This window comes from Myotis yumanensis, unplaced genomic scaffold (assembly GCF_028538775.1).
Source record: "Myotis yumanensis isolate MYYU_CA2020_CCGP unplaced genomic scaffold, mMyoYum1.0.hap1 SCAF_5, whole genome shotgun sequence".
Taxonomy (NCBI): Eukaryota; Metazoa; Chordata; class Mammalia; order Chiroptera; family Vespertilionidae; genus Myotis; species Myotis yumanensis.
The window spans coordinates 38,857,854-38,880,867 of NW_027223756.1; the positions used below are offsets into that span (position 1 = coordinate 38,857,854).

The window sequence follows — 23,014 nt, forward strand, 5'->3', positions numbered from 1 at the left end:
CAATGCAACTATTCAGTGCATCTACATTCATTATATGTAGATGGCATCAGAGGCCTAAACATAATTTATGGAGTGATTTTGTAGTAAAATTTATTTCAGCTTTCTTAAATGCCTAGTAAACTTTAAGAACATAGCCTTATTATACTGGCAAATGCCCCCTGTGAATAATGTAGGGAACCAAGCCTTGTTTCAATATTTGTCATACAAGAAAATTCCATGCATTTTGTTTAAAATATACAAACAGGTGAAACTCCAATCTCTGTGTAACACACTTACAAAATGGGGATACTTTTAACAAAAAACAACCTGCATCTCAACAATCAATTATAAATTCTACAACAAAAAATATTTCTATCTGGCAGAGTGAACAGAACCAATAGTTTTTGTTTTACTAAATTAAGTAACGTTTACCATGTAGTTTTAATGTGAAAACAGGTAATAGTAAGGAAAAATACCTATAGTCAAATAAAAAGTTCACCATGTTAAACCACCAATCAGGGTCTAGAAATTTCTGCATTTCTTCTCCAAATGTTTTCCAATCAAATAATTCCTTTTCTCTAGTAGGGATCAACACAACTATATATTGCTTAATAATAACCTTAATTCTCATAGGCTGAGGTTTAAATATTTACCTCATTTGATAAGGAAACAGATGTGAGACATTTTCAAGACTCCTCAAGATTTGGCATTAAAAACTAGCACCTCAGTCATTAGAATTCCGGTTTCTATGTTTGTGACTCACTAAATAGCTACTGGAAAACAGGACTTTCAAGCTGACTTTTTAGTTAAGATTTTAATCTTAGAGGAAGTGTGTATGTGGTTTTCTTAAAAACCTATCATGATAGACAAACTGGATGGTTTAATACTACTAACATCTCCCACGGAGACAAAACACAATACTTAAAATGAAATGCCAAGAATAAACATTTCCTATGGGTTCTGATTTCCAATACCTGGCTATATAGAGTAATTAATACTTATTACTTGTTGAACAATACAGGAAAAACTTTTAAATATAAGAAAAGTTCCAAATTTGAGGTAAAGAATATTCATTCATCAAGAATAAAGTAGTCAAGATTTCCTTTTACTCAAAAAAAACAACAACCAACCAAACACAAAAAAAACAACACACACACACACACAACTTTAAAAGTCTGCCTCCATGTATAAAAGATAAGATCAATCACATTTATCACTGGACACAAAAGATAGTCAAAGGTCTTTAAAAATGTTAATCTCAAAAAGAAAAATTAACTTTTATACTTCATTCACTATCAAGACCATACTTGCTTAACAAGATAATTATGCTATTGATACAAAACATAGTGTATTTACACTTAACTGTACAAAATAATTTAATGCTTACAAAAATATTAGAATGTTTAGAGTTGACAGACACAGTCTTAAGTAATCTCTGCTAGAGAAGTATACAGTTAAGACCACTGATTTCCATTTCATTTGTTTTTTAATAAGTCAAAAAAGGGATGCTGCAATGCTTCATCTAAGGTAATTCTTTTCACTGGATCATACTCTAACATTCTTCGAACCAGGTCAAACAGTTTCTCGTGTTCTTCATCATGACAAAGCATAAATTCCTGGGGGGAGAAATGTTTTATTTTAGAAAGATATTTAAAAATAGCTGAAACATTTTTTAAACTTTTAAATCATTTTTTCTTTTACCTTTAATGGTTTGCAGCGTCTCCTAACGTATCTACCAGCAGAACTATGTTCATCCCAATCTAGCTGGTTATGGTGAAAATACTTGCGTTTTCTATAGGAAGAAATCTGGATTAGTAAAAATAACAAAAGACCCACATGTTTACCCTGCCTACACCAGAACAGATGAAAGTATAAGCATCTATTATGTATACGTTTCTTAAAATCTTAACAATAATTATGTATCAGACAGCTTATAGAATACTTCCGTAATCTTGTACACTGAGAACAACGCCAGTTTTAAAAACAGAAGCCTCTGGATCCATTCTTATAAATTCTGATTTCCATATTGAAGTGGGGCTGGAAATCTTTAAAGAACTCCATGGATGACTTCTGAGGTGCAGCTGTGTTTGAAACCCACTATAGTGCCTTGTGTAAGGACATACAGTTGACTTAGCACCAGTATAGAATTCTAACAGATTGTTATGACTCCAAAATCAGGCTATTTTTACTACTCTATTTATTGTTTGTATAAAAACTTAGGAATACAATTATGCAGAGGAAATCTTCAGTGTCAAAACCACCACTTTGTTTACTAGATCACAGGTAAATACTGTCATTACTTTTTAAAAACTTTATGAAAACTTCAAATATGCAATCCTTGGAAAAAGCAATAACCACGAAGTTGAGTTTTTCTGTAGTTTGAATATAGGCTATTGCATGTACTCAACAAAGGTCTTTAATCTTAAAGCATACCTTGTTTTCTGAATCATGTGTGTTGGTATAGGTCCTAATATTCTTTCCATCATTGCCAGGTGCTCTTTACTGTCATGAGTCTGAAAAATGTAGGGGGAAAAATTTAGCATTTTTCATTTCTGTGTATACACAAGAAAGAAAACCATTAAGAAAATAGTACTGACATAAAAGGACTAAATTAGAGTTTATATAATTTACATTACACTCTCCTTCAAATAGGGAACAATAGCAAGAGTTGTATTATCTGGTGCAAACCCAATAAAACAGTCTTTCTGAAATGAACCTGTATGGCTCTGTATTGCAGAGAGGCATAATTTGTTTAAAGTAAATTGATCAGTTTTCTTATTTATTTGTATCTCCTGCACTGTTTTTAACTGAGGAATGACTGGGGAACATTATCAAAAAATACTGTGTCCTAATTTAAGCAGTTGCTTAACCAAAATTAACCTCCATTACCCAATGAATAGCAACATATTAACACTTACTAATACTAGGCAATAAAAATATAGTCCCAATAATTCTCACAACAATCCTGAGCTAGGTATATGGGAATATGAATTTCAAAGAGGTAAAGATACTAGCTCGAAGTCACAGAGCTCAGAAATGAGGAAAGTTGAGCTATGAACCCAAGTCAAAACTCATTCTTAAACCATACATTAGCAGAGCTCTTACTAAAGTAAAACAGAGAAAAATGTCACAGTTAAAATGTGATGTTTCTAGAGCAGAAATTGGCAAACTTTTCCTGTAACAGGCCACATAGTAAATATTTTAGGTGTGGATGGTCACAATTGCATATTCTTTTTTATGTTTTAAAGAAGGCATCAGGCAGGATATAGTTTGTCAACCCTTGTTCTGAAAGCAGAGGTGGTGTGTAATGCTTTTTTAAAACCTATCAACTGTTGTGCCTGGCACATTGCTTTCAAAACATTAAGTACTTAATTTAAGACAGGAATAAACATAATAGCTCCACATTTTAATGAAGTTCCTTAGTTGAAGAGTATGTTGTAGGGTGAAATCCAAATATAAACCTTATCTCAAACCAATGTTAATAATCTGCACTTCACTTAAAACCTCTGTAATTTAAATTACAAACTCATTACAAAGAGGGCATGTATTCTGCTTAACTTTTTCTTGACCCTATCATTTATTACCATAAAACCAGACACTACCGCCTTGAACTGACCAATAACCATGATTCTAGATATCAAACTTGTCTATAAACTCAGAGTAATTTTAACAGGATCTCTATGGATTAAACAGAAGCAGTGAGCACATACACCCTGCAATAGCTACACCCAAGTCTAAACTCACCATAGCTTCTCCTCACCCTATTTGATGTAACTTCAACCTTATTATGAGCCAGAATCTCGTGAACTCCCTTCCCCTCCCCACAACCACAAAACAGAACGCCATAACACCCTGACCACATCACAACTTAAACAAGTTTTCATAAAAGGGATACATTATCCCTCCTGGGCTTTTTTGGTAGTAATCTCCAAATAAGGGCCAAATGGCAACCTCACAAAATCATTTTCATTTTAGACCAGTCTACATTTGTAAATCACTAATCAGTGGTTCTCATCCTGTGGGTTGCGACCATCGGAAAACACATATAGCATATCAGATATTTAATTTACGATTCCTAACAGTAGCAAAATAAGTTATGAAGTAGCAACGAAAATAATTTTATGGTTGGGGGTCACCACAACATGAGGAACTGTATTAAAGGGTCACGGCATTAGGAAGGTTGAGAACCACTGCTACTTCTAAGATAAAACAAATACCTTTTTATGAAGAATAAATCCATTATGAATCAATCAGTCCTTGCCTACTGTCACGATTTTCCTATTTATGCAAGACTGATGCACCATTTATTCTTCCCTCACAAGAGTATGTTCCTTTAAACCAGTACCCATTTAAGATACTATTTCTTGCCTGGCCAGTGTGCCTCAGTGGTTGAGTGTCGACCCATGAACCAGGAGGTCACGGTTTGATTCCCTATCAGGCCACATGCCCGGGTTGTGGGCCCAATCCTCAGCAGGGGGTGTGGAGGCAACAGATTGATGATGATTCTTTCTCATCACTGATGTTTCCATCTCTCTCCCTCCCTCCCTCTGCTTAAAAACATTTTAAAAAATAATAAAAAAGATACTATTTCTTCTCCTGACACGACCCTCACACTCTGGTTTTCTGACAAACTCCTATGCTTCCTCTAACAATGGCTTAAAATCCCTACTCCTATAGTGATGCCTTCTCTAAGAAAATTTAACTGTTCCCTTTTCCTGGATCCAACTATACTTTCTACATTGATCCATTACAGCAAATACCACATTATACTGTAAGTTTCCTCATGTCTCTCTTTTGTATGATTTCCTTGAATAGATATTGCCTTTTATCTTTATGAAGCCAAGAGTGTAACAGATGCTTAATAAAATACAACTCATTGTTCCTGAATTCTTTTATATAAAAAAGTGCCTCGCTGCCTGGCATGGCTCAGTGGTTGAGCGCTGACCTATGAACCAGGAGGTCATAGTTTAATTCCCAATCAGGGCACATGCCCAGGTTTTAAGCTTGATCCCCAGTGTGGGGTGTGCAGGAGGCAGCCGATCAATGATTCTCTCTCATCATTGATGTTTTTCTCTCTCTCTCCCTCTTCCTTTCTGTCTGAAATCAATAAATATATATATATATATATATTTTAAGAAAAAATAAAGCCATAGGATAGTCAGTGCAACCAGAACTGAATTAAAACTGGCCGCAGTAGCACTAAATTTATGAAGATTACCTGTAACAAAAAATGGAAACATAAGACAGTATGAACATGTGTTAAAAACTCCAATATGTAAAATGAACTGACCATTCACTAAGAGTAGTTTTTCATTCAACTATGGTTTTAGAGAAGGATAACCATTTTGCATATGTAAGTTTTAATCTTAAGAATGGCACTATGGCAACTTTTCACATGGAAGCCAAATTTTACATGCCTTTAAAACTTAACAATATTCATTAAATACATACCTGAAAGACCGTGAAACCAAGGTAATATTCAATAAGAATGCAACCTATGCTCCAAACATCACAAGGTTGAGACCAACCTAAAGCTATTTAAAAACAAAAACAAAAATTTTATTATGTAATAATTTTTAATTGCCAATTTACTAGATCCTTCTGTAGATGAGTACTCTCTTTATATAACTCCTTTGGGAGAATATGACAGTAAATTCAGGGTTTATATTTTGACTTTTATTTTTTAATCCTCACCTGAAGATATGTTTTTATTGATTTTAGAGAGATGGAAGGTGGGGTGAGGGGAAGTAGGAGGGAGGGAAAAACATCAATGTGAGAGTTATCAATCACTTGCCTCCCATACACCACCCGACAGGGCTCTAACCTGAAACCTGGGTATGTGCCCTTGCCAGGAACTGAACCCATGATCCTTCGGTGCACGGAACAACATTCCAAACAAGTGAACCACAACGGCCAAGGCTACATTTTAAATTTTATATCAAATATTACTCTGTATGTTCTTAGTCCTCCATGTCCTGACATCAAATTATAGCATTTAACGTGGAGTAAGGGCATTTAATACAAGAGAGGGACTAGAAAATATTTCCCAAGTATAACTACCAATTTGTGGAAATATTCCATAATCTTTGAATTGCTTGTGCAATGGGAGTACTATTACACCAGTTCATGGTTGTTCCAGGAAATTTTACATTTTATTAATGCAAATATAATTCGATATTTATCCTCAGAATACAATTATTAAGCCCTTATCAATTATCATAAGCTTGATGCCTGAGTTTACTTCTTCCATTAAAGAAAATAGTTTGACATAAATTATATGCGAATCATAATGAATACTATATGCAGTTTCACCTATAATCAGAATTATATATATCAAGTCTTTTAAAGTTCACACAGAGAGGGAGGTATATATGTACTTTCAAGCTGTCAATACATGATCACATATACTTTCTCCTTCAGGATTGTCAATGGCAATACTATTTTGGAAAGAATAAAATACCCAAACTTCTTGTCTATATTTAATTGGAAAGGAGATGAAAAGAATAAGCCATACAGATATTTTAATCGTTTAAAGATCAAATAATTAGTAAACAATAATGTATAAATAAAACCTACTTTAAAAGACATTTTAAGTACTTTCAGTTACATCACTGAATTTAAAGGTAAAGGAAGAAATAATACATTCAAGGGCTTTGACTATGATTTAGTCATTTTTGTTAACCCTGACAATGCTTATCACTTGAACAAATGGATAATGGAGCATGATTTCTACTTATATGCCCATACAACATCTGCAAATAATAGAGCTTGGACTTAAGATGAAAGTTTTTTACCCCAGGTGACTGTAACTGCAGCACACTGCTCTAAATCATCCCATTCTGATGTGTCAGTTTTCATACTCTTTGGAATTCTACAACATTCTCTTTCACTAATCTCTCTCAACTTTATTACCAAACACCCCAAACCTGAGATTAACTGACCTCAATTGTGGCACCTGACTACATCTTCCTCTCCTACCTAATTCTGCCTTAATCCTCAGGATAAACACTCCACAAACACATAGAGGACCCTTCTAATCTCCCAATGTGGTCTCTTTTGTCAAGGTCAGTAATACAATTTCGAATTTATACCAACTATCCCTATCCTGGCCACACTTTGAACGTCATTATTACTGAAAACTACTATATTTTATCCAAGTTAGGAGGTCATTAAGTGTAAGACACACCACTGTTGTACATACCAATAACAAAGAAATGTCAATTGTTTTGTGTTGTATCTCCCCACATTTTAATGTGGGGAAAATTCTGAATTTAAGTTGATAAAATCCAGGAATTTACCTCCTTCTGAGGTCTAAAAAATATTTTACTATCTAACCTCAGTTGGACCTTACTTATGGCCAAGTTATAAACTTATTTCATTTAAGTAATTCCCCAAAGCACCTGATCTGAACTTTCCCCACTATCTCCAAGCCCCCAAACACATCCCTGACTTCCCAGCTCTAGTAGCATAACCTGGTCTCTAACTTTTCCATTTTGATGCATGCTCCCTTACTGAATTCCATTACTTTAAACCGGCTCCTTAACTCTTTTTATTTTCCAGCCTTTATCATGTGAAAGGCTTTTAAAGAAGCTCTCTTTTATGCTAGCTCTTTCTTTTCATCTTGATTTTCCTTCACCCTACATTTAGATGTCTGCTAACCAAATTAGCATTTTTACCACCACCATGCTTTGATGACACAAAAATAGGTATCACTTCAAAATCACATTGCTGTGATGTACTTAGCCAATACAGCCTGTTCTTATAATCTCAGAGGATTAACTTGCTCAAAAATAACCACCACCTGAAGTGTCTTCACACATGGTATCATATTTTTCCCACTTAGGAAAAATATTTACAGTAATTTCGATTCTTTTTATGAAAAAAGCAAAGCATTTCCTGTATACTGCATCACCCCACCCCCTGGCAAAGCTTAAAGAACAAAAACCTCTTCTTCAATTACAGTATCAGGAAGTCTGGTGTCTACTAACCCAAAATGACCTCTGGAGCTCTGTAATGTCGTGTAGATACCAAAGTACTATGATGTTCATCATCGTATGTTGCACTTCCAAAGTCAACAACTTTGATATCTGTGTTTTTCAGTGTGCGTTCATCACGTTTCTAGAGAGAGACAGTTGAGTAAACATGAAGATCAATAAAGATATGAAATCTTTTATAGCACTATACAAAAGGCTTGCATTATCTTTTTGGAATTTCAACATAGCCCCATGAGAAAGGAAAAGAAAGATATGTTTTTCGGGTTAATATAAGGGTAAGAATAAGCCTCAGAAGTGAAATTCCTCATCCAATGATCAACAAGCTAAATTATTTTTAAAGAACCACTAAAATTAAAACAAGTTTTAACTTACCATTTTAGAATTATATTTGACTACATAGTCAGACTTCACAAATAAAATATTTTCAGGCTTCAGATCTGTATGAGTTAACTTATTATGATGCAAAACTACAAGAGAATAAAAACACATTATTAGTTTCACTTACAAATTTAATCTTTATCGGGGAGAAAGAAGAATTAGTAGTGGATACAGGGGTCAAGAAGGGTTTTATCTTAACAATACGCAGTTTTAGTGACCATGTTTTAATACATTGCTTGTGTAACAAAAACTTTAAAATTCTGATATTTAGACCTAGCCAGTTTGGCTCAGTGGATAGAGCGTCGGCCTGTGGACTGTTGGGTCCCTGGTTGGATTCTAGTCAAGGGCACATGCATGCCAGGGTTGCAGGCTCGATCCCCAGTAGGGGGCATGCAGGAGGCAGCCGATCAATGATTCTCATCATTGATGTTTCTATCTCTCTTTCTCTCTCCCTTCCTCTCTGAAATCAATAAAAATATTTTTTAAAAATTCTGATGTTTAAGGTTTTTTTTTTTTTTTTTTTTTTTTTTTAACTGAAATGTCTGCACTTTAGTCGGGTCACAGTGATAGGAGGAGAGCCAGGTACAGCCTTGCCTCTTCAATGCCCTGCACAAATTGCAAGGCATTAGGCTCTAGAACCCATTCTTTTTTTTTTTTTTTTTTAATATTTTAATAATTTTTATTTCTTAAAGTATTACAAAGAGTATTACATGTCTCCTTTTTTCCCCCCCTTGACATTCCCCCGGCCCCTACTCCCCGCCCCCCCCCTGCCCCGTGTCTTGTGTCCATTGGTTAATCTTATATGCATGCATATAAGTCCTTCAGTTGGTCTCTTAATCCCCCCCCCAACCCTCCCCCGGCTTCCCACTGTAGTTTAACATTCTGTTCAATGTTGCTCTGCTTCTGTATCTACCCCTGTTTATCAGTCCATACTGATCCCCTTTATTTGTCCCAACCTCACTGGAGTAGTCTCAACCTCACCAGGGCCGTTTCAACCTCACTGGGGCCGTCCCTACCTCACGGGGGCCGTTTCAACCTCACCGGGGTCGTCCCTACCTCACGGGGGCCGTTTCAACCTCACCGGGGTTGTCCCTACCACACCGGGGCCGTTTCGACCTGACTGGGGGTCGTCCCTACCTCACGGGGGCCGTTTCAACCTCACCGGGGTCGTCCCTACCTCACGGGGGCCGTTTCAACCTCACCGGGGTTGTCCCTACCACACCGGGGCCGTTTCGACCTGACTGGGGGTCGTCCCTACCTCACGGGGGCCGTTTCAACCTCACCGGGGTTGTCCCTACCACACCGGGGCCGTTTCGACCTGACCAGGGTCGTCCCTACCTCACGGGGGCCGTTTCAACCACACCGGGGTCGTCCCTACCACACCGGGGCCGTTTCGACCTGACTGGGGTCGTCCCTACCTCACGGGGGCTGTTTCAACCTCACCGAGGTCGTCCCTACCACACCGGGGCCGTTTCAACCTGACCGGGGTCGTCCCTACCTCACGGGGGCCGTTTCAGCTTCACCGGGGTCACCCTACCTCCGGGGGCCGTTTCAACCTCACCGGGGTTGTCCCTACCACACCGGGGCTGTTTCAACCTGACCGGGGTTGTCCCTACCACACCGGGGCCGTTTCGACCTGACCAGGGTCGTCCCTACCTCACGGGGGCCGTTTCAACCTCACCGGGGTTGTCCCTACCACACCGGGGCCGTTTCGACCTGACCGGGGTCGTCCCTACCACACCGGGGCCGTTTCGACCTGACCGGGGTCGTCCCTACCTCACGGGGGCCGTTTCAACCTCACCGGGGTCGTCCCTACCACACCGGGGCCGTTTCGACCTGACTGGGGTCGTCCCTACCTCACGGGGGCTGTTTCAACCTCACCGAGGTCGTCCCTACAACACCGGGGCCGTTTCGACCTGACCAGGGTCGTCCCTACCTCACGGGGGCCGTTTCAACCTCACCGGGGTCGTCCCTACCTCACGGGGGCCATTTCAACCAGACCGGGGTTGTCCCTACCATACCGGGGCCGTTTCGACCTGACCAGGGTCGTCCCTACCTCACGGGGGCCGTTTCAACCTGACCGGGGTTGTCCCTACCACACCGGGGCTGTTTCAACCTGACCGGGGTTGATGTTTAAGGTTTTATCAAGTATACTTACAATTTATTGACTGGCAGATCTGATAAGCCATCTGCCTGATGTGGTCAATTTGAAATGGTAGAAAGCTATTTTCTTTAATGAAATCATAGGTACTAAGTCCCAGCAATTCAAATACAATACAAACATGACCATGGTGATCAAACCATTCTAGCATCTGGACGCATCGGCTAAAATAGATAAAGATAAAAATAAAAATAATTCAGTTCACAGAATTCTGATTATTTTATATAACATGATGGATCATACTTCACATTTATACTTACAAAACACTGTTGGGGTCAGTAGTATTTAAATGCTCCAATACTTGGATTTCTGAACGAGCTGCTTCACGGTATCGACCTACATTTTTAACGATTTTCACTGCTACATGTATGCCATCCCTTAAAAAAAAAAGTTAAGATGAAAATGATAAATGTAGAGAAGCAGGATGAAAACATGCAGCCTCTAAAGCATAATCTTATTAAGTATCACTTACTCTAATACTATTTTTCTAAAATATGATACCAGATTCCATAAAACATCTTTTTAAAACATTTTGACAAAATACCCTTTATTGGAGTAATGCTTCCCTTAATACTTACGAATTTTAATGTTTACAGAATTTTAAATTTACCTAGATTTTATACATTAATGAAACAATAAACCTCAAAAAGAATATGCTACTGCTCAAAGCATTTGCTCATTACTAGGCTTGACCCACTCTGTGCCAGATAATGTACAGGTATGTGTTAATGATGAAAAAGGCAGGACTTGTCCATGTGTACCCAACAGCCCAAAGGAAAAGAGATATGACCAACTTATGGTAAGGTTAGAAGTGCTTGGTATGAGGTACAATGGAGTAGAGGAGGGAGAGCCAAACCACTGGGGGTTAAGGGAGCTTCGACTTCTTCAGAGAAGAGGTGATATATCCCTGAGCCTGTTTGTCAGAATTAGTAGGGAAAGGGAACATTTGGCCAAACAGACACCATCAATGAACCATGAAGTCAAGAATATGTTTTAGCACATTCACTAGTGCTAACAGGCTGAATTAGCTATAGTACAGAGCAGTGAGATTCAAATTGGGGCACCTGTAACTTCTTAAGTATAGAGTCAGGAGTGATGTGAGGAAATGGATTTCCAAATCTTCAACTTTCTTTTGTTCTCTTTTCTAAGTCTGATCATCCAGATGATGAGCCAGAACTCAAGCTCTACTAATTTACAAGAGAAAGGAAAACCCCATGTGCCCCTAATTAGATCAAGATATGTGCCTTAGACTATAAAAAACCTTTGAGGCAAACTTTTCTAGTGTCTAGGCACACACCTTTTTCCAAGTCTGGTGGTTTCCAATTCACTGCTTTCCACAAAGTCCCAATGACGTTGTGGGCTGATAAATCATTAAAATTTATCATTATTATTTTAAATATATTTTTTATTGATTTCAGAGAGGAAGGGAGAGGGAAAGAGATAGAAACATCAATGATGAGATGGAATCATTGATTAGCTGCCTGCTGCACACCCCTATTGGGGATCGAGCCTGCAACCTAGGCATGAGCCCTTGACTGGAATTGAACCTGGGACACTTCAGTCGGCAGGCCGACGGTCTATCCACTGAGGGAAACCGGCTAAGGGCTAATAAATCATTAAACATTATTTTGATAATATCCCCATTTGGCACATATCTCAACTTTAAATACTATTGATTGGATTATGTTGGTTAGATAAGAGTCTTGTAGTCTCGAAAAATTTTAAAAAGACATTAATAGGACAGTTGATAAAATCTGAATGAACTCTATAGATCAGCTGGCAAAATTTGAAAATATAACGTAATATATAAAGGAAATACTGTAAAATGTTAACATTTGGGGACTGTGGATGAAGCATATAGTCTGAAGATATTTTAAAATATTTAAAAATTTCAATTCATGTTCAGATTTTTGTTGCAAAGAAGATAGGGTGATAATAAAAAATATTTAGAATAATGTTCTGTGTGTAAAGTGGAAAGAAAATAAGTTCAAGGATAAAACATTTCCAGGGGCTAAAGAAGGGTCTGTTCATGGATAGTGGTAGGTATCAAGTTGTTATAGCATTTAGATTCCCTCAAAGTCATTTAAAGAGATGGTTTTTTGGTTATTTTTTTAAAACATCAATACTTACAGAAAGCTGCAAGTTACATCATCCCCAACTACTTTATGATAAAAAAATTTAGGGGTCAATTTAGAAACATGCGGTTTCATTAAATTATCTTAAGTTCACTTACAAAAACGATTGCAAACCACAGAACAGAGGTCCTGAAGGACAATGTTAAAATGAGGCAGAGAGGGGGAAATCACATTCCATAGGCTTTAATATAATCAATCAATCAATCTATCTATATCAAACCCTAATATGCAAATAGACCAAATGGTGGAACAACCGAACAACTGGTCGCTATGATGTGCGCTGACCACCAGGGGTCACATGTGGAACATGGCGGGCGTCAGCCATGGCAGGATGGTGGAGCAGGAGAGCGGGGGCGCCAGATCAAGGCAGGACAGCTGGTTGCTGTCATTGGGGCAAGCCTCTGGTGGTTACTGAAAATTCTTTGCTCTCGCGCACTGCAGTCCCGCCTGCGCTCACACCTGCTGCGGGTGCTGGCCCTGCTCCCTCGGTGCCATCACCGGGTATGAGTGGCAGCCGCAGGCCCCAATTGCCCCTCAGGGCTTCTCTACCTCCCCCTGCTCCCAAGGGGCAACTGGGGCCAGCAGCCGCCTCTCGCACCCGCTGCTGACCCACTTGCACCCTATGCTGGTGCTGGCCCCAATTGCTCCGTGCTGTCAGCCAGTGTGAGTGGGGCGGGTGCCGTCAGCACGTGGGAGCAGGCATGCTGGCAGACAGGGGACTGGGGCTGCAGTGGTAGGGGCAGGATGGGGGTACAGAGGATGGGCCGAGACCCACTCCTGTGCCCACTGCAGCCTCACGGCCCACAGTTCCTTTCAAGGTGCAAAAAGTCGTGCACTGGGCCCCTAGTGACTTTATAGTTTAAGAAGTTAACTCTAACATGAAAACTTTGGGAATAAAGGTTTTTGAACCAAAATTAGACATGCTTTATTATCTCTGCAATTCAAAAGTAAAGTAAAGCACTCTGAATTTCTTACACAGCACTAAGAGCCTAAGTTCTGGGAAACTCTCTTCACCTGAACATGCACTTTAATATCAATAAACTCCATCTCGTAGAATTTGTAAGCATTCTTGATCAAAATTCACACTCATGGTAAGTAAATCATGCACATAGTTCAAGAAATTTTGAATATGTATACGTTAAGAAAACATGTGACTATCACTTAAAACATTTTATCATTATGGATCCTTCCTCACCAAAAGTATCAGAATGCGCAAGAAAGAAAAAAAACAAACTTACATGCCATGATCAATGCATTCTACAACTTTGCCAAAGGCCCCTTCACCCAAAGTGTCCACAATTTCATCTAAAGTGAGGGGGAAGAAAGAGTTAGTATAAGTACCTGAGTACTAATCATCTAGTTATTTAAACAATGAATGCTTAAGTGTGGAATACTTTCAAATGATTCTCTATCAAAGCATAACTAAGGTTTCAGCACTCAAATTATTTTATTTTCAGTGGCTACAAAGACAATTAAATAGAACTATCTTTCTTGATCTAATCTCAAATTTCACTGATTATTTTGGAGCTTTAGAGTAGAAATATTTAAATACTATAGAAAAGAAATACAAAATAACAAACCCACCAAAAAAAAAAAACACCAAAAAACAAAGAAGCAATGAAGAATTCTTTAGCCCCCCGCTGACAATCTATTCTTAAAAAGATTATTCTGTCTGCAAAGTTTAAAAAGTGTTGAAAAATATTCTATACATCTTGCTCTTAGAACGTCTCCACTTTGACAGATCAGGTGACCCTCCTCATCATCCTCTATACTCCTGGATCTTTTCCTTCGGTGGCTCTTCTGGAACGGCAAGTGGGCAGCACCAAGATCGTCCAGCCAATCAATATATCAGAGTGAATTCAGGGCAGAATACGCAATTCATTTCATTCAGCGGGGAGATATTCAGGCATTCAGATAAGCACCAGGCCACGAACAGTTGGCAGGAGCAATTTCAAATTCAGTCCCCAGAAATTCACAGGGCACAGTTTATGTTACAGAAGAAAAACATGGCAAGGAACAGATTTTCAGATAAGATACTTAAAGTGGCAATAGAAAAAAACAACACAATTGTCTCTTTAAAATACTGATTTAATTGAAGTCTGAAATTAAAGAATGCAATGTCATGTTCTATTAATCTCTTGCTATAAAATAGCATATGCTGCGAGTTGAAATGTCTAGTTTGTCAGAAAAATGTTTTAAAATGTCCAAGATTAGTTGAAATTATTTAGCAATATATTCAAATATACATAATTAAAATAAAAGGGAAAAATAAGGGCTGGTTAATTTCAATGTTCAATCTAATCAAAGCTAGTTTTACTGAAGAAAAGTTGGAGAGGAAAACAGTATTTCAAAGATTACTGATCAAACAGCTTGGAGTGTTAAAAAAAAAAAAGGGCAGGTTTTTAAAAATACATTTCCCATTCAGCACCTATTTTCAGAACTTCAATGGAACTAGCTGCAGATAATAATGCAGTGTGCTATGGGACGATAATATACAGGGCATTTAGGCATTCACCTGTGCAACTTTCTATATTTGCTTCTAAGTATCAGAAAAGGGATTTCTTTTAAAGTAAAAAAAAAAAAAAAAAAATTCAAAATGAAAGATGGGGGTTCATTATTTCATAAAACATAAAAACAATATTTTTAGTATTAAAATCAACAAACTTGTGATGTGGTCTATGGGAAATGAAATGATTAATACAGGCAAATGAGGACTAACTAATAAATACAGATTAGTTATGAGCATTTGGAAGTTTCCTTTAAGGATTCAAGTAATATAAACAGAATATACAATATGATTCAAGTATTAAACTTATTAGCTCATTAAGAACTTTATACACAAATATCCACCCCAATTAAAACAAAATCACTCATACCGAATGTGACTGATGACTTGAACAGTGTCTATTATGCTTCCTTTTAGGACTGCTTCTCCTGCTCCGGACTGAAGATTTACTGCAGTGAATTCGGTAACTGCTTTCAACATCTCTGTGATAATGCCTAGGAACATATCTTTCGCAGTACTCATTTCTGTATTCATCAATGTATCTCCTGTCCCGATAATCTCTCTCATTCAAGGATCTTGCTTCTAAATAATGACTGTAAACACATTAGAAGATTCCAAATTATTCTCTTCATTCTAGAGCAATGTGGTTCAAACAAAACATTTTCTCAAGAATTCCTGGTTTAAACAGCTAACTCAATAAAAGAAAAAGACTCAAATTGATGAATTAGAATTTATACTTATCATAAAACTTAAGAAATAATTTTACTTTAACCAATAAGCAAATGGGTTCCTATTTCTCTATTATATAGACTGCTGTTAAGCACCTCATATCAAGGAACAAAGCTTGAGCCAAATCATTCCATTATGTTCAGTGTTTACTTGATAAATGTCCCTTTGCCTTCTGGAGAAAGTTAAAACCAAAAATTTACAATATTGCGTCAGACTTATGACATATGCATCTGCAACTAAGCTTTTTTTCTTCACATAGCCACACACCATTAGGGGCAGGCAATACAAGATTCCTTTCTCTTTTAATGTGATTTTTAAATATCTCTGGCACACAGAGAATTCTTTCATAAAAGGTGGTATATTAGATCTAGAAGGAATCCTAAATGTACTGCAGCCCTTTCATTTTACAAATAAGATCCCTAGAAGAAAATGATTTGCAAGGATTGCAGAACACATTCTAACTGATTAAATGGACGAATTTTATCACACACATCACCTATCCCATGTCCTTTCCTTTTTGTATTTCTAACTTCCTGTCATTCCTTTGAAAAATAGACAAAAGTAGCTTTTAAAGATTGCTTCATGTGCCAAAGACATCTAGAGTATTTCCCCTTCAAATGAGAAAGGGATCTTGTAATTGCTTTCCTAGAATTACAAGAGACCCACCACCCTAATCCCTTTGCATTTCTAATATCCTATTATGTCTGCTTGTAGTAAAACACACAAGAATTCTATATAGAAAACAGATTCATTTAGTGCCACAGTGGTTAACTTCTGAATCTACAGATCCCTTTGAAAATCCGATGAAAGATCTGGGCCCTGTTTCACCAAGAAATGCACCAATGAATAAACAAAACTTGGTAAGGAATTTCAGAGATCATAGACCTCAGCAAGCCAATGTATCCCAGTTAAGTAGCCTTGATAAGATGGAAAGAAAAGGACAGATTCAATTGGCCCAGTTTCCCGCCCCCCCTCTCTACCTGGGTTGAGTGTCCTCTTCAACAGAGTGCGAAGCTTCAAGAGGATGCACATGGAGCACTGAGGGAGAGAGGGGACACCTGCCCAGTCAGACAAATCAGCTAAAATAATCCTGACAAGCAACGGAGTGACAGATGTTGACTAGGTTGCCCTCACCAACCCCTCTACTTTCCCCAGAATATGCTGTTATTCTTTTCTCAGGGGGCTGGTTTAGGCAGAAATAAAGAGAGGCATCTCTAAAATTGCTACAAAACAGAACTGGCATACAGGCTGCGGAGATGCAGAAACCCTTTTCCCTTTCCCCAGAGTCTTAAGTTTTCCCCATTGGAAAAACAACTCAGGATATTAAGGTAACGCTGTGGGTCTAGGTCAGGGGTCTAATCAGTTGGCTTGGATCTATCAGAGAGAGATCAAACTAGAATTTACTATTCTCTTAAAGGCATCCTTCCCATAAAAGTCCAAAATCTTCCTATCAGAAAAAAAACACGAATAATCTTTAACTGGAATAATGCATGAAATTAGAGCTGCTCATAATCCATGAACAATCTATAGAATAACAAACATGAGGTGAAGTAATACCATGAGGATAAACTAAAAAGATGAGGACCTCTTTAATCTGTAACAACCAAGGCTTAGAGAGTATATAAACAAAGTGTATAGAATTATAGAGGCTCTGCAGAGTGAACAGGATGAGAAGATTTAATTTCTAAAAATGTTCACTAAATGCCCACTGTAGGCCTTCAAAATAGCCAAGACTAATGAGGGTATTGACATTTGTATTTGCACACAGGTCCTGTAGAAGATAATATATACATAAGCCCTGCCAACAAATGGACTGTTTGAGATTACTCACATAAAAATAAAGCACAACAATGCAGGAAATACTGAAAGGTTGCATATGAGTGCTGAGGGTCATAGAAGGGAAAGCACTCAAGCTTCTGAAAATGGTTAGGGAAGACTTCATGATAAAGGAAGAGCTACATCTTAAAGGGAAGTCAGGGTCTGGACAAAGTGGAAAGTAGAAATGACAGGGGAAAGAATGGCATATTACCATTTTATACGTTCACAGAGCACTTCTAGCCACAATGGCTTAGAGAGGTGGGTTTGTCTATGCATTACTCAGAAAAAAGTAGACAATTCAAGCAAGAGCAATTTTCACACAGGGAAACATAGGCAATTAAATAAACTGGGAAGAGACCATCCAACATCTTGCATGCCAGGCTAAGGACTTTAAAATTTAGGGTTTATCAAAGGGTGGTTGGTTATCAGCAATATAAAATAATGGAATTATTAAAAATGGAAGATAACTGGGCCCCAGGGTCAGTCTCGATCTAAATCTTGTAATATTCATTTTAAACATAACTCCAAGATGATTTTATTCACACTAAAGTTTGAGAATCATTGATACTGTGTTAGAAAGACATTAAAGAATTTTTACCACAATATATAAAGGTGGTATTTACAACAGCCACTTCTCTCTTCCTAGTACACTGTGTATAATTGACTGATTTAAATTTGTAGAAAGGGATACCAATTGACAGGCTACTGCCAAAAGACAAATCAGGAAGAAAAGCCATTTTGCAATACATAAAAAAGGTAAAATAATTGACATACAATGTTTTCATAAATCATTAAGAAAAATACATTTTAGTAGAAAAATATGCTAAGAATACAAAAAATAATGTTCAAGTAGTCAATAAATATGACAGTGGACAAATTCACTAGAAATTAACAAAAATCACACAGAATTCCATTTTTGGCATTTCAAAATAGCCAAAAGTGGTGAGGGAAAGGAATATAAGTTGGTATAAAATTTCAAGAAAAAGACATTAATATGCAGCAAGAGTTTATACCCTTTAACTTGAAAATGTCCCTTAGAACCTATTTTCAGAAAATAATCAGAGGCATGATTTGTATATATTATTTTAAGAACAAGTAATTAGAAACAATTTATATCCAAACAATGGCAAGTTACCTTCTTTATACTTTTCTGCATTTTTAAAAGATTTTATAAAACACACTCTTTTAAAGATTTTAATCTTCAAAAAGACTATTAGAATATTCTAGATTATGGAGAGCAATCACCACCAGACCTCTCCAGTGCCAAAGTCGAAGAAGCTATTGGCCTGGTGGTTAATTGCATTTAGTATCATGTTTCCGTAGTTAATTATGAACATGAATGAAGTTTATCATTGAAATCACGACGTAAACAATGTATAGTAAACCTGAGTGATTAGTATTATTATGATGTTAAGCCTTACAAAGTATTTTGTATTTCATTAATAATAGGGTATAGTTACTTTTCTATTATACATTAATTAGCTCAGGTCATTGAAATCCTATCATAAGCCACCCCCTTCCTCCCCAAATAACAGTATAATAGTGTGATGAAGAATGATCAGCCTGCATTACCATCAAGCTCGCTGTTCTACAGAACAAGTCTGTTTTAGGACGGAGAAGGAAAAAAATTACATACTGTTTTTTAAAGTAACCCCAGCTGGCTAATTTAGAAAGCAATCTGGTAAACAGTCCCAATGGAACATCTGCACAAAACAAGGAGAAAACATAGGACCAACAAAACAAATGAGAAAAGAAAATTAATGGAAGACAGGATGATAGAAACTCTACTCACCTAGCCTTTTTTAAACTTTTAAGAACTTTAAAATTCCTTAAATTTTCTACTACCTCCAAACTTTATACCAGTAAAAATACACTAAAACAAAACACGTTATCAGAAATTTTTATTGAGACCCTTTACTAAATTACTGGCTGCTACCTGTACAAAGGAATGGTTTTTATAATAACCACACTTCTAAAACCCCGAAATATATCCACTACTGGCCTTCTCTACAAAAATAACCTGTTAAAAATAGTCTAAGCGACAAATCCCCAATGTACTTTAACATACCCAAATAGCATATGCTGTTTTTTTTTTCATCTGGAGTTATAGTCTCCCTGTCCCTCATTCATTGAACATTAAAGGAGCATACATATCTCCCTCATATATACAAGTTTAAGGCACTGAGTGTCCTATTATCAGTATTAACTTTTTGTGTCTTATCCCCCTACATTACTGGCAGCCTGAACTGAACTGTTCCCACCATTCCCAGAGAGACATACACCAATATAAGGGTAGGAAACCTGTTTTTCATAGCTTTAGTCTCAGCACATATAGTGTCTAGCATATAATAGGCATTCAATAATTTGTGAATATTTGATTGAATTATAAAATAATTGACAGATGAAAACTACATAATTAATAATAAATCACTAAAACTATTAATGTTAAATTGCTACTAGTTCAATTTACCAATCAGATTCTTTAAACTGGTGATGTGGTTCACAATGTCTGTTCTCTTGTGTACTACTGTGGGATCTCCTCTTCCGTTTGTGGCTTCCACTGTAGCTTTCATGGCTCCAGCGCTCTCTACCATCCCAATGAGGGCAGTGAGTTCTTTTGGAATGCCGCATCTGTTAACGGAAACAAAAAGTGAGTTGTGGAGGTTATATATGATTGTTTAGCAAATAAAATAATTTACATTAATGTTATTTAAATATAAAGACCCAGAACATGGGGTCATACAGGTACTAAAATCTTTTTGTAGGCAGTTTCCCAAGGCATGGGGTACTATTCCACTGGTATGTCAGATGATTTTAAGTGTGATGAAGGACTTTACACTTAGGACAGATCTAGGACTAAATAATGAATTACACTGTGAGACCTTAATGGATTTTCTTTCAATTCTTCTGGATAAAAATTCTCAGCTTGGTGCTTTTCTTCAACTAACACTTCCTAATAATATTTAAAAAATATAAAAAGAACCAAGGTTCAGTCTTAGAGCCTTCAACAGTATCTAGCCAGAAACAAAAAACTTTTTTTGATTTTAATTTATTTGTACCATTACCTTATTAAAGTAAATCAGTACCAATCTGCTAATTAAGTTACTGATATGATTCCTTTTAAATATGAACTAATAAAAAGGGAAATACTATTACAAGTGTCATGCAGCTTTGGCAAAATTCTGCAATACAAATAGTTTCAGTCAGAGAAACACTTAGGGATACTAAATAAAGATGAGTGTTAAAAAGTATAGAGCCATAGCCCTAGCCGGTTTGGCTCAGTGGTTTAGAGAGTCAGCTTGTGGACTCTCTATCAAGGGCACATGTACCTTGGTTGCAGGCTCACTCTTTGTCTCTCCTCTCTTCCTTCCACTCCCTCCCCCCCCCATCAATGGAAACAATATCCTCAGTTGAGGTTTAACGAGAGAGAGAGAGAATAGAGCCATCAATGAAGCTTCTTTTTAAAAAAACTTTATTGATTTTTTTTTTACAGAGAGGAAGGGAGAGGGATAGAGTTAGAAACATGGATCAGCTGCCTCCTGCACACCTCCTACTGGGGATGTGCCCGCAACCAAGGTACATGCCCTTGACCTGAATCGAACCTGGGACCCTTCAGTCTGCAGGCCAATGCTCCATGCACTGAGCCAAACCGGTTTGAAGCTTCTTTTTCTCTCTCTAAATCTTTTGACCCTTCAATTACCAAAATTGTATTTTAACCACATTAGAAACTCTTTAAAACAGAGGTGGTTAAGCGCTCTTAAATGACATCAAGCAAAATTACAACATGCGATTGACATGGTCATTATTATGACCACCCATTATTATGCAATCGTTGCAAAACTTATGTGTCTGCTTTAATTTTTTCCCATCCACTATCAGTCTGCCATAACCAACTCACCTCGAACAAGGCACACTTCTCAAATAACCAAAGTTACCAATATGCAAATATTAAAATTCAAATAAGCATTTTAGGAAAACCAAATATTTTTATTTCTCTAAACAAGCTCACTACTTTAAATTTAGTTCTCCTGTTAGGAAGTGTCCCTCTCTTCCCCACCCCTGTTAACGTTCAGAAAGATTTTCTCAGGTTAAGAGAAGAATCCTGGACTCACACTCTACGGGTAAGGCTCCTCCTGAGTACAAAAAAAAGAAAGATTACCTAGAATTATTAAACGACCTCTAATTAATAAAGAATCCTAAGTGCTAGGATCACAAGATATTGGTCAAGTAAAATGCCAAGTGTCAGGAATGCAGATCTGCTGCAACAATGGTATGCTCCACCGAAAAACAGTGCCGAACGAAGGACAAACCTCTCCACATTTCTACCCTCACAAGCACCAGCTAAATAAACAAACACCAGGACGTGGACTCGCAGTTCCTCGGTCGCCCGGCCCCCACGGCCAGCCTTTGGCACCATAACAGACAGGAATTAATGTTTCACCCTGCAAAACCCGGTCCCGAAGGGCTTGAGCTCCGACAACACAAACCCGAAAGGCGGCTTCCCCAGGGTCTCCCGACCTGCCTTCCGCCTCCCCGGCCGCGAGGCGAGCAAGCAGCCAGGCCCTCCGGGAAGAGTCAGTGGCAGAACCGCGGTCTTTCCGCCCAGGACATTACATCTACCGTAACACCTACGCACCCTTCGATTTTAATTTTTTAAAAAATATATTTTTATTGATTTTAGAGAGGAAGGAAGAGGGAGAGATAAAAACATCCACGAGGAGAGAGAATCACGGATTGGCTGCCTCCTGCAAGTCCCCCACTGGGGATCGAGCCCACAACCCCGGCATGTGCCCTTGACCGGAATCGAACCTGGGACCCTTCAGTTCGCAGGCCGACACTTCACCCATTGAGCCAAACCGGCTAGGGCGCACCCTTCGATTTTATAGCCAACTGGCCGAGTTGTGTTTGGAAGGAACCCCAGTCGCCGAGGCCCCAACCCGGTCGTTTCTCCGACACCTGACTTCGACACCTAAAAAGAATGGGATGCCACTCAGCCCAGCACACCCCACCCGAAACCTTACCTCTGCTAAAGCAAAAGGCCCTTTGCCGAGCAATGAAGCCAACCCACCGTCTTAACTCTCCAGCCTCTGCGACAAAAACCTTGCAAAATGGCGGCAGCGCCGTCTTCCTAAAATCCCCTGGCGGCCTCCAGCTCCACCTCCGCCACGCAATCGCGCCTGCGTGACAAAGCCTCGCGCGCTCCCGCCCCGCCCTGAAAGGGGCGGGGATACACGTGACGTCACAGGCGGGCCGGGCCCTTCACACTGCGGCTGCGCGGGCCACGTCCTTCCCGCCCGAGCCCAGGTGAGACCCA

At 38.2% G+C, this 23,014-nt stretch overlaps 1 protein-coding gene across 8 annotated transcripts; it reads right to left on the reverse strand.

Moving 5' to 3' along the window:
• Nucleotides 1-1,337: 1,337 nt before the first annotated feature.
• Nucleotides 1,338-22,857, reverse strand: CLK4 (CDC like kinase 4). 8 transcript variants are annotated; one of them, XM_070415142.1, is made up of 14 exons: nucleotides 22,769-22,857; nucleotides 20,171-20,331; nucleotides 19,337-19,403; nucleotides 15,524-15,746; nucleotides 14,357-14,447; nucleotides 13,886-13,952; nucleotides 10,773-10,889; nucleotides 10,510-10,676; nucleotides 8,346-8,440; nucleotides 7,968-8,097; nucleotides 5,431-5,513; nucleotides 2,413-2,492; nucleotides 1,681-1,771; nucleotides 1,338-1,595 (listed from the first exon to the last, which is right to left on the reverse strand). In XM_070415142.1, exons 2-14 carry the CDS (start codon nucleotides 20,292-20,294, stop codon nucleotides 1,455-1,457), a joined length of 1,476 nt encoding a protein of 491 aa, XP_070271243.1. In that variant the 5' UTR covers nucleotides 20,295-20,331; nucleotides 22,769-22,857; the 3' UTR covers nucleotides 1,338-1,454. The 8 variants fall into 8 exon arrangements, with proteins under 8 accessions (XP_070271243.1, XP_070271244.1, XP_070271242.1 ...); XM_070415143.1 differs by lacking the exon at nucleotides 19,337-19,403 and adding an exon at nucleotides 16,863-16,920 and having other exon boundaries at nucleotides 22,722-22,838; XM_070415141.1 differs by having other exon boundaries at nucleotides 22,722-22,838.
• Between the last annotated feature and the right edge of the window lie 157 nt (nucleotides 22,858-23,014).

Excerpts from the sequence above, each read along its gene's own strand:
- CLK4 (XM_070415142.1), bottom strand. The coding sequence starts at position 20,294 with ATGGTAGAGAGCGCTGGAGCCATGAAAGCTACAGTGGAAGCCACAAAC. Across the intron at positions 8,098-8,345 it reads TCAAATATAATTCTAAAATG|AAACGTGATGAACGCACACT; the intron begins GTAAGTTAAAAC and ends GTCTCTCTCTAG. Across the intron at positions 2,493-5,430 it reads TTGGTTTCACGGTCTTTCAG|ACTCATGACAGTAAAGAGCA; the intron begins GTATGTATTTAA and ends TACATTTTTCAG.